Source organism: Trichomycterus rosablanca, chromosome 1 (genome assembly GCF_030014385.1).
Source record: "Trichomycterus rosablanca isolate fTriRos1 chromosome 1, fTriRos1.hap1, whole genome shotgun sequence".
Classification (NCBI taxonomy): Eukaryota; Metazoa; Chordata; class Actinopteri; order Siluriformes; family Trichomycteridae; genus Trichomycterus; species Trichomycterus rosablanca.
The window spans coordinates 24,380,563-24,392,737 of record NC_085988.1 but is presented as its reverse complement, the minus strand read 5'-3'; the positions used below and the strand labels follow the sequence as shown (position 1 = coordinate 24,392,737).

The 12,175-nt window shown below is 37.6% G+C and overlaps 2 protein-coding genes across 2 annotated transcripts; both read right to left on the bottom strand.

Annotated features, from left to right (window-relative positions):
- Positions 1 to 1,401: 1,401 nt before the first annotated feature.
- On the bottom strand, positions 1,402 to 3,777 carry LOC134315417 (protocadherin alpha-3-like). Its single transcript, XM_062996429.1, has one exon. It carries the CDS (start codon positions 3,775 to 3,777, stop codon positions 1,402 to 1,404), a length of 2,376 nt encoding a protein of 791 aa, XP_062852499.1.
- A 5,338-nt stretch (positions 3,778 to 9,115) lies between these two features.
- LOC134319798 (protocadherin alpha-2-like) lies at positions 9,116 to 11,482 on the bottom strand. The gene has a single exon (XM_063001052.1). It carries the CDS (start codon positions 11,477 to 11,479, stop codon positions 9,116 to 9,118), a length of 2,364 nt encoding a protein of 787 aa, XP_062857122.1. The 5' UTR covers positions 11,480 to 11,482.
- Positions 11,483 to 12,175: the final 693 nt, after the last annotated feature.

The window sequence follows — 12,175 nt, the reverse complement described above, 5'->3', positions numbered from 1 at the left end:
ATTATTATTATTATTTTATTTACATAAACTACTTTGTCCTAGTCGGGGTCGCTGGGAAACACTGAATGCATATACACTGGACAGGGTGCCAGTCCATTGTAGGATGTAATAGCCATCCCGCTAATCACCCACTCTACACCAGAAACAGACAATCATGTCTATGTAGACGGTGGTAAGCTAGCATAACAGACAAGATAATAAGAAAGTTTAAAACTTATATATACATATATTGACCATTATAATGACTTTAAATCACTTACGATATTTCTCACAAATGTTAATACAGAAAAAATATATTTGTGCTGTTTAGAGGTCTAGAAAACACAAAAGCAAAACAGAATATTTGTACAAGATAACCCATCTCAGCGAAAGCAGGCTAGGTAAGAATGACATTCAATTGTTCCTCTTAGACATACATGTTTTTCAAAATAGTATGTTTTTTTTTAATACAAGTGTTGTATTAAGAATAAGTCCATTGTTGCTGCATGTACACCATTTTGTGCGTCAAGTAACAATGCTCGGATTTCTTATTGCTACTTGGGTGTCCATTCAATTGCCCCACGCAGAGGAAGCTAATATATATTTTTTTTCGCACGGTCTATAGCGACACCAAGTGTCCATTTTGTAAGACTTAAAGTTCAATCTCTAGTACTAGTCTAGCTCTGTTTGCTCAACGTATTCATTTCGGTATGTATAACTATATGTTAACCTATTTAAACACTCTTACACGAAATTGTATGTTGCTTATTTATTTATCGAATTATTTATTGCTTCACTTATCCATTTATATTTTTGACCCTTATTATTATATACACTTTAAAAAAAATATACTGTATAATTAGCATTATTGGTATATGCCCTTATTGTTTTGTAAAAGTCCCCTAGTGTAAAATTCGCTCTTTCTTTGGATAGTATCTGCTTCTACTTAAGTTGTTTGACACATTATCCAGTCCTAATAAAACCTTAATAAATAACAGCTAAATTATGTTTTAATGGTATTAATTTACCAGCTTTATAAATGGGGGTTATTTTTTTACAATCTAGAGTGTGAATCTAGATCTAGATCTAGAAAAGTGTTGGTCTTGTCAATAAAAAATCTTGAATCCATGTACAATTCTCATTTGAAAAGCTGTCAATTGTCCTGTATAAAAAAAATAAATAAATAAATAACCAATACAGATTATGGAAGGCATTTTGAGTCAAAAGACGTGTAAAATGTATATCTCGTGTAGTCTAATAATATGTAAAAGAATACAAATTATTTGTCGATATTTTGAACATCAGTTCTTTCAGCACCAAGGATAGCTCCAACATTGGGCACGCGCGCGCGCATACACACACACACACACAAACACACACACACACACACACACACACACACCATATTATAAGTAAATTGGCTTATCTTACCTTATTGTTAGGAAGTGTCTGTGTTTTATAAAGAGAGTCTTCATCATTTATACTGATTAATTCCGCTTCCGCGGGCGGAAATGACGCCGGGAAAACCACTACGTCACTCTTCAGTGTGTCAGAGCTAAAACACACATCATACTGCTGAGCAGATTTGGAGTAAGACCAGCTCCCATCAGGATGTGTTGTGATCATCGGAGCACCATATTTGCTCAAATTATTGTCTGTTCTGTAGCATTTTACAGCTATTAAACTTAGAAGGCTCAGTAAAAAAATCACTGAAACCGAGACAATTCCGATAAGCAGATACAGATTTAAATCCGAGAATCTCTCCTCCTTTATTGGTACATGTTTGAACTGAGTCTGAATGTCGCTTGTGCCTTCAACAACCACAACATCAATAGATACAGTGGCTGATAGTGGGGGCTCTCCGTTATCAGAAACCAAAATAACAAGAGGGTGAGTTTTCAGGTCATTATCACTCATTCTCCTCTTAGTCCTGAGCTCTCCGCTGCTGGTTCCGATCCTAAACAAGTTGTTTCCTTTGGGTTCAGAGATGTGATAAGAAAGCAGTGCGTTATAACCAGAATCAGCGTCTACAGCTCTGATCTTGGCCACAAAGTATCCAGCTTCAGCGGAATATGGAATGTTCTCGGTGTGAATGTGATCGGAATAGGGTGCAAGAATGCCGGGACTGTTGTCATTCTCGTCCAAAATAAAAACGTTCACAGTCACATTACTGCTTAGTGGAGGAACTCCAGAGTCTGTGGCTTGGACTTTAAAATGAAATGTTTTTATTTCTTCATAATCAAATGGCTGCAAGCTGTAGATGTCTCCACTTTCAGAGTTTATACTAATTAGAGATGTTACATGCATGTTTTTGGAAATTCCGATTAATGAATATGATAATCTACAATTATCACCAACATCAGGGTCAAAGGCAGACACTGTATAAATAGCAGCTCCAATCTGACTATTCTCTTTAACATAGATATTAAAGGTTTCTTTTGTAAAGCGTGGCGCGTTGTCATTTACATCAAGAATGTGTACAGTAATTACAGAGGTGCTAGAAAGGGGTGGATTTCCTTTATCAGTAGCTGCGATACTTATATTATATTGAGAGATATCTTCTCTGTCCAAAGAACCACTAACAATTAAGGAATAATAATTTTTGTAGGCTGATTTTAGCTTAAATGGCACATGACTTGAAACGTACACCTGAGTGTCTCCATTTTGTCCACTGTCTTTATCTGTCACTGTCACTAATGCTACCACTGTTCCTAACGCAGATTCCTCTTTTAAAGAACTCACAACAGAGGACACTGAAATCTCAGGTGCATTGTCATTTACATCCAAAACTTCAACAAGCACTTTACAGTGGGTTGCACGGGAGGGTGAACCTTTGTCCCGAGCCTGTGCACGAATTTCATATGCAGAATTTTCCTCATGATCCAGTTGTCCAATAACAGTAATATCACCAGTTACCGAGTCTATGGCGAATAATTTGGAGGACTTTGAACCCCATCCTGCGGTTAAAGAATATGAAAGCTCTCCATTGACGCCCTCATCCAAATCGGTAGCTACCAGTTTAATTATATTTGTTCCTAGTGGAGCGTTTTCAAACACACTAACCTTATAAAGCTGCTTAGTAAACGCTGGAATGTTATCATTTACGTCCTCCACATTCACCACTATATGTAGTGTACCAGATTTCACAAGTTTTCCTCCATCTATAGCTGTCAGTGTAAGTTGGATTACCGGTTGTTTTTCACGGTCTAAGGAGTTTTGCAGTATTAGTTCAGCTGAAACACTTTGCTCTCCTCCGCTTAGGACATCTAAGGAGAAAAGTTCATTCGGGCTTAACTTGTAGGTTTTAATAGAATTACTTGGTGAATCGAGATCATTAGCTACTGGTAATGGAAACCTTTCTCCACTGACTGCTAATTCGGAAATATTAATAGAATATGACTTTTCGAGAAAAAATGGCGCATTGTCATTAATGTCTAAAACGTTTATTTCAATTCTATTAAGATGTATAGGATTGCTTAGTAAGGCCTCTACATTTATTATGCACTTTTCTACATTACTACAATGCTCCTCCCTGTCTATTCTCTCACTGACAAACAACACTCCCGTCTTTAAATTGATATCAAAATACCTTTTATTGTACCCAGACACAATTTGCAGTTCCCTCGATTGTAGATCCTGTAAGTGTATGTTTAAATCCTTTGAGATATTTCCCACGAATGTTCCTTGATCGACCTCCTCCGATATCGAGTAAGATAACTGCGCTATGTAACAGTCCAACGAGCAGAAAAACACAACGCACCAAATAAGCAGCCTTTCTCCTCGCACAGGACAACCCATTGCATTTCAACAATAGTCTTTCCAAATATTACATGAAGCATAGCAGTCTCGGTATATCCACCATTTTGCGCTGTTTAGAACAAAGCGTACTGAGCAGTGGTTTTCTGTACATCATGGGAGGAGCTCAAGGGGGTAAAAAGGCTTTCTAAATTCCGTGGTCTACTGCGACTCCACGTGTCGCATAGAAGTAACGTGTACTGAGACCGATTGCCTTTGAACTGTGCAATTCAAAACGGAAAAAAATTTGAAAAAAATCCTGGACGTCAGGATTTGCCACAAAATGCAAAATTCCCTTCAAATTTAGTACATTTTTCTCAATTTTTGGTATTTTTTGATCTTAGGGTTTTTAACCAAATTTAAAGTCAAAATTACTATTAATTAATTCACATCAGTGCATTCAAGATATACAATGCCAAAAAAATATAACTTTCAAAGAAATGAACTTTCACAGTGAGCTAATGAAACCAGCATCAACATGTTGCAAGCTGAACGCGCAGGCTCTGACATGCCCGGACTTGATTCAGTAGTTTTTTCTTGGTTCTCGCCTGTTCACACTTTTTTATCTCAGTTCGTGTTAGCTCGTCATTATTCAACCGTGTTTCTTAAAATTAGCATTATGGCTCAGCGGAAGTGTATTAATTCGCCTGACAGTTTCTGTTACATTTGTGGTGAATATACAGTGTTGAAGCAACAGCTGAATATTACAGACTTTGTGAAAAAAGTATACTTCCCATACTTCGGACTAAAGCTTGGAGATCAAGATAAAGCTTGGGCGCCTCATAAAGTGTGCAAACGGTGTGTTGATGACCTCCGAAATTGGTTCAAGGGTAAGAAAAAAGCTTTCCGTTATGGGATTCCATGGTATGGCGAGAGCAAAAGAACCATAGTGACGATTGTTACTTTTGTTCATGCGATGTGAAAGGGTATAATTCAAAATGGAAGCATTCCATTTCATACCCCAATCTTCACTCAGCAATTCGTCCCATCCCCCATGGTACAGATATACCAGTACCCAAGGCCCCTGCTACCTTGGAAGAGATAACTAGCTCCGATGAAGATGGAGTTATACCTGAACCAGATGATGAATCAAGTTCTGACTTTGAAGATGATACAAGACCAAAATTGTTTTCCCAGGAGGAGATGAATGATTTGGTAAGAGACTTGAATCTTCCCAAAGATGCCGCTGAGTTACTCAGATCAAGGCTCAAAAGCAGGAATTTATTGTTGCCAGGAGTGTCTTTTTCATGGTTCAGACATCGTGAAAAGGAGTTCGTTCCTTACTTTGCCCAGGAAGATAAGTTGGTTTATTGCATCGATGTCGGAGGTTTGATGGGTCAATTCAAAATCCAATATGATTAGATTCTTCAAAAAGAAGTCTCAAAGCAGTTTTACTCCACAACGGCGGTTTTTATGCTTCCATCCCTGTAGGTCATTCCGTACACCTCAAGGAAACCTACGAGAACTTGGAATTGGTTCTTCGTAAACTTAAATATGAAGACCACGGTTGGCAAGTGTGCGGGGATTAGAAAGTGTTGTGCATGCTGCTCGGGCAACAAGCTGGGTATACCAAATACCCTTGTTTTCTGTGTCTATGGGACAGTCGAGACCGACAAAATCACTGGACCAAGAAGAGTTGCCAGCCGAGGGTGCTCACAGTTGGTAAAAAAAATTTCCCCCGAGAAACTTTGGTACCTCCCGATAAAGTTCTTCTACCACCTCTCCACATAAAATTGGGATTGATGAAGCAATTCGTAAAATCCCTTCCAAGAGATGGAGAATGCTTCAAATACTTGGTCATCAAGTTTCCAGGCCTCTCGGAGGCAAAATTGAAGGAAGGTGTGTTCGTCGGACCAGACATTAGAAGGCTTATAGCTGATCAAGAGTTTATTAATACCATGACGGATCCTCAAAAAGAAGGGTGGATTGCATTTACAGAAGTCATAAAGAAATTTTTAGGCAATAACAAAGATCCTGACTACAAAAAGATCGTCGGACGAATGCTGAAAGCATTTCAAGCTTTAGGTTGCCTGATGAGTTTGAAAGTGCATTTCCTCCACTCCCACCTTGACAACTTTCCTGAAAATTTGGGAGCTGTGAGTGAAGAGCAAGGTGAACGATTCCACCAGGACATTAAAGAGATGGAAAGAAGATACCAGGGAAGATGGAGCATTACAATGATGGTAGACTACTGTTGGACGCTTCAGAGAGACATTCCAGATGCTACTCACAAGCGTAAATGTACCAAGAGGAGCCTCACAGGGAAGAAGAATCAATTTTAGTGTGTGTTAGTGAGCTCATTCCAGTTAAAAAAATGATTTTCATGAAAAATTTGTAATAAAAAAGTAATTTTATGAGTCTACTTTCATTTATTTTGAGGAATTGCCTTATTTAACATAGTTACCTAAATTGTCAGAAAATGTGATGTCCTATGACAAAACGGAGGTCATTTTCGGATTCAGCGCACCCAAAAACATAAAGATTACGTGGAATAACCAAAACAGCTCCTGAAAATTTTTTTTTTGCACACCTGTGATACGCATGACTTAAACTAGACTAAGTGTAATAAATGTTGTATTTGAATAATATTAAAGTTTGGATTTACGGATGAATTAATGAACTAATCATCCAACTCATCTGCAACAACAATACATTATTAAAACAAGACGAACAAGAAGGCGAAGTACAACTAAAACAACAACAACAACAATAAAAGGAGTCTAGAAGCAATAATAATAATAATAATAATAATAGTTATTATTATTATTATTATTATTATTATTATTATTATTATCATTATTATCATTATTATTAGGGATGCATCGATACCATTTTTTCCAAACCGAGTACGAGTACAAGTACATGTATTTTTGTACTCACCGATACCGATACCTATTTAGAATGATGCAATCTGGAGCATTATGGAATAGTGTAGTTTTTAGTGTAAAATAGTGCAGTGGAACAGTTGCTTGGGTTGCCATCACTAATTGTAAAAAAAAAAAAAAAAAACACCGCACAGACATCATTGAGAAAGCTTCTGACAAGCTAACGTTAACGTTCATTAATAAACGCACGTAATTAACGTTGTGCACATCATACATGCGATGCGATTCTGCTGATTGAAATATTTACTTTAAACGGATAATACAGTCCGATCCCATCTGAGCCGATTCTATCAGCACATACGTACATTCGTGGTTCACCTCGGTAAATCGTAAACGACTCTGAGTCGGCTCCCGCTCTGTGGTAATAACCAGTATAATTAAGCCTGAGCTTTATAATGTAAGCGAGTCACACAAAATGTTCTGTAGTAGTTGGTGTTTATTTACAACCGCATCATTCATTATAACAGTAAACACGGAGAGATGACTGAGAAAAGAAGCTTAAAATGAGTCGACTCCTTGAATTACTTGTATCGACACTGTGAACAGAGTATTAAAGACACACACACGTCCTATAACAGCGGTTGCTGCTTTTGTAACCGGTCATCTTCGCTGTTAGCTCTATTTTGAAGGTTTTTGTTTTTTTTCAAACGGAACTAAATAACATTAAACGTGCGTGTGAGCGTGGTCAGTGAGAATAATTCAATCTGTCTCCCGTGGGTGAAAAATGAATTGCTTTAGTTTTAGAAGTAAAAAAAAGGCACAAGGTATCGGATGTTTAGTATCGGAGCCTCATTTGCGAGTACGAGTACGAGTTAATGAGCGCGGTATCGGGCTAATACCCGATACTAGTATCGGGACTCATGCATCTCTAATTATTATTATTATTTGTTTTTTTTTTACATAAACTACTTTGTCCTGGTCGGGGTCGCTGGGAAACACTGGGTGCATATACCCTGGACAGGGCGCCAGTCCATTGTAGGATGTGATAGCCATCCCGCTAATCACCCACTCTACACCAGAAACAGACAATCATGTCTATGTAGACGGTGGTAGGCTAGCATAATAGACCGCTGTACCACTCAAGCACTTTTTACTACTACTACTACTACTACTATTATTATTATTATTATTATTATTATTAATATTATTATTTTTTATAGTAGTAGTAGTGGTAGTAGCAAAAGTAGTAGTAGTAGTAGTAATGGTATTTTGGTAGTAGAAGTGATAGTTCAGTGGTTAATGTTAGTAGTGGTAGTAGTAGTAGTAGTAGTAGTAGTAGTAGTAGTAGTAGTACAAATAGCAAAGACAGGACAAAATGCAAATGCACACATACATCAGTAGGACTTACTTCATTAGGACAGTATACAAAATCTTTAATATAATCAGTTCTTTTATTTTTATGCCACTGCAAAGAACAATCAACATTTTACACATGAAGTATAAATTACAATATAAGACAACTAAAAACATGAAGTACAGTTTCTATTTTGTCTTTTCTAAGAAGGATTTGTGTTCTGTTAAGTGTGTCTCATCCATTCATGTATGAATTTATGCATTGCATTTCTATGGTATATCCATGCATTGTTATTAATGTCCACTGTATTTATTTCAATTTGGTAACGCTTTAAATAGTTGTTGATAATCACCTCAAAAGGACAATAGGCCCAACAGGTCATCAGTCCATCACAGAGCAGACAAACAAACATACACAAACATTCACATACACACATACATACAACTGTAGCAACTCCAACTGACCTGACTCCATGCAAACTTCATGCAGGGAGAATCCTACCCACTGCACCACTGTGCAGCCCCAGCCTCTAAAAATGAAGGCTTAAATCCTGTGCAATTTCTTAATGATATCCTAGGATTCATTCCTCCTACACATAATAGAAAAGGTGCCATGTACCAGTCCCAGTAGAAGTAAAAATGAACAAACACAACAAATGCCACAACCTGGCATTATCTTCCTACAATAATCATGGACAGTAGAATGATGGTTTCTCATGAAGTGTTGTCTGACGACTCAAAGGTCACCAACATTCAACAGTGGTTTCAGGCTTTGCCCTACACAAACTGTTTTCTGGTTTCCCTGAATCTTTTTACAATGTTATGTATGGTAGGTGGTAAAATACCCAAATTATTTGCAATCTTGCCTTAATAAATGTTTTTTTTAACTGTTGAGCCAAGACTGGTCATTGCTTGTACAGACTGAGCTTTTGCAGACTGAGCCTTTGATGGCTCCTCCTTTTCTGCTTATTTTGGATTAATGTAACGGACTAACTAAACAAATCATATATTACTACTACTATAAATAATAATAATAATAATAATAATAATAATACATTAAATTGACTGGTTGGTTGAATTATTATTCGAAAAATTAATTTACCGAATGATTAAAAAATTCTGTTCTCTGGAAATTAGGCCATCAGTCAACACAATTTTTATAATTAATTTAGTTTTCTTACCTTCTCTGTATTATGAAGGGTTTGTCTTTTGTCAAAACTGTCTTGTCCATGTATACTAATCAATTCCGTTTCTGCAGACGTAATTGGTGCAGGAAAAACAACTACATCACTCTTCAGTGTGTCAGAGCTAAAATACACGTCATATTGCTGAGCAGATTTGGGATCAGACCAGCTCCCATCAGAATGTGTGGTAATTACTGGAGCGCCGAATATGCTGAAATTACCGTATGTCTTGTAACATTTTAAAGCTATTAAACTGATAAGGCTGAGCAAAAATATTGCTGAAACTGAAATAATTGTGATCACCAGATACAAATTTAAATTCGAAAAACTTTCCGGCTTAATTGGCACATGTCTGAACTGAATGTCATCTGTTCCTTCGACAACAACATCAACAGATACAGTCGCTGATAAAGAGGGCTCTCCACTATCAGACACCAAAATAACAAGCGGGTGAGTTTTCAGGTCATTATCGCTCATTCTTCTCTTAGTCCTGAGCTCTCCGTTGCTGGTTCCGATTCTAAACAAGTTGTTTCCTTTGGGTTCAGAGATGTGATAAGAAAGCAATGCATTGTAACCAGAATCAGCGTCGACAGCTCTGATCTTGGCCACAAAGTATCCAGCTTCAGCGGAATATGGAATGTTCTCTGTGTGAATGGAAACGTGATCAGAATAGGGTGCAAGAATGCCGGGACTGTTGTCATTCTCATCCAGAATAAAAACGTTTATAGTCACATTACTGCTCAGTGGAGGGACACCAGAGTCTGTGGCTTTGACTTTAAACTGAAATGTTTTTGTTTGCTCATAATCAAACAGTTGCACGCTTTGTATCTCACCTGTTAACGTATTTATTTTACACAAAGAGGAGATCGACATACTATTAACTGTGGTTTGCAATAAAGAGTAGGTTATAAGTGCATTGTCACCGATATCCAGATCGATTGCCGTCAGTGCATACATTACTAAACCAGGTTTGCTATTTTCCGGCAAGTAAACATTTACTGTCTTATCTGGAAAGAGGGGCGGATTGTCATTGATATCTGCTACTAGAACGTTTATTATTTTTGTACTAGACAGTGGCGGGTTTCCTTCATCTTCTGCTATAACTGTTATGTTATGCTCCACATTCTTTTCCCGATCAAGTCCATCGTCCAAAACCAACGAGTAGTAGCTCTGGAAGGATGAGATCAATTTAAATGGACTGGGAGCTACAAGTCGACATATAACTGCGCCGTTTTTACCGGAGTCCTTATCTGACACTGCAATTAAAGCAACAACTGTGCCCCTTTCTGAGTTTTCCATAACTGGATTGAGAAGTGATGTTACAGACACGCTTGGTGGGTTATCGTTAATGTCTAAGATCTCTAATAGAAGTTTTGTTTGTCCCGACATGGTTACAAAACCCTTATCAGTGGCTTGAACACGAATATCAAATGCTTTATTTTCTTCATAATCTATATCCCCATTTACTATTAAGTCTCCACTTTCGGTGTCAATCTTAAACTTCCCTAAAATATCCTGAGGCGTGTGACTAACGAACGAATAGATAATTTTCCCATTTTCCCCTTCATCTAAATCTTTGGCTTGTATTTTGTTTATTGTGGTCCCAACAGGTGTGTGTTCTGTTAATGACATTTTGTATAATGATTTGGTAAATACAGGGGCATTATCATTGGCGTCTAAAACATTCACTTCAATATTTAAAGTGCCTGTCCTGGCGGGCGATCCACCATCAACAGCAGTGATTAAAAGATCAACATAAGCAGTGGTCTCTCTGTCAAGTGCTTTAAAAAGCACCAGTTCAGCTGAGACAGATTTGTCGCTGTTTGTCTGAACATCTAATCTGAAATATATATTACTACCGAGCTTATATGTTTTCACAGAGTTAACTCCAATGTCGGCGTCATATGCACTTTGGATAGGGAAGCGCGCACCGATCGCCGTGATTTCAGTAATATTTAGATCCGTTGAACTAAAGGGGAAAACTGGAAAATTATCGTTAACGTCGAGAATATTTATTCTAACCTGGTACAGTTGTAGAGGGTTATTGACCAATGCTTCTATATTAAGTGAGCAGGAGGAGGAGGATGCGCATAGCTCCTCTCTGTCAATCCTCTCGTTTACCTGCAGTGAGCCCGTGTCTGGTTTCACTATGAAATATTTCTTATTAGAACTATACAATGCGTGAAATCCACGAGCGCTCAAGTCTTTTAATGATAGGTTAAGATCTTTGGTTAGATTGCCAACTGTGGTGCCCACCTTCACCTCTTCAAATACGCTATATGCAATTTGTCCCGACACAATTTCCACGAGATAAAATACAAAAACGGATAAAACGACCATCATCAGTAAATGCATGGTTTCTGTAGATCCTTGTCTTTGTGAAATAATCCAGAGAGGTTAGTGTCCAAGTGGACCCACGTCCACTTGATCTTGATTAAAGCATTGACTAAAGGCAGAAAAAAACAATACCGTGTTTGTTCTTATAAATTATACTATTTTAATGCTAAAGAACCGAACATTTATAACAAAAACGTAAAGCATCTGGATATAAGAAGCATAAAAAGGCCATAAGAAAAACATCAGCTAATTAGAGAATACAGGCAACAATGGAATATGTTTCCGAAGTAAAAATTCGTCATAATTCCGTCGAATGGTAAGACAGGAGAAACGGTTAAAAGAAAAAGAGCGAGAAAAGGGAGAGAATGAAATGTGACGGGTAAAAAAAGGAGGGGTCACTAACTGAAATAATATTCAACAGCTGGTAGAAAAAGAGCGACACACAGTGGTTTTAAAGCCTCATGTCAAACGTGTCTCTCTTAAACACGTATCCTACTGTATTATATACTGTATATACAGTATAATACAACCTGAATACTTTCACTACCTTGTTACACGTCAATACACTAATTAATGCCTTAAATTAAAAACCAATTCAGTGCCTACACGTTAACCTGAAGTGTATTTTATTTGGGGGGGGGGGGGGGGGGGGGGTGTACATTTTAATGCAGATTTAATGTCACCAAATCACAACAATCTGAC

Excerpts from the sequence above, each read along its gene's own strand:
- LOC134315417 (XM_062996429.1), bottom strand. The coding sequence starts at position 3,777 with ATGGGTTGTCCTGTGCGAGGAGAAAGGCTGCTTATTTGGTGCGTTGTG.
- LOC134319798 (XM_063001052.1), bottom strand. The coding sequence starts at position 11,479 with ATGATGGTCGTTTTATCCGTTTTTGTATTTTATCTCGTGGAAATTGTG.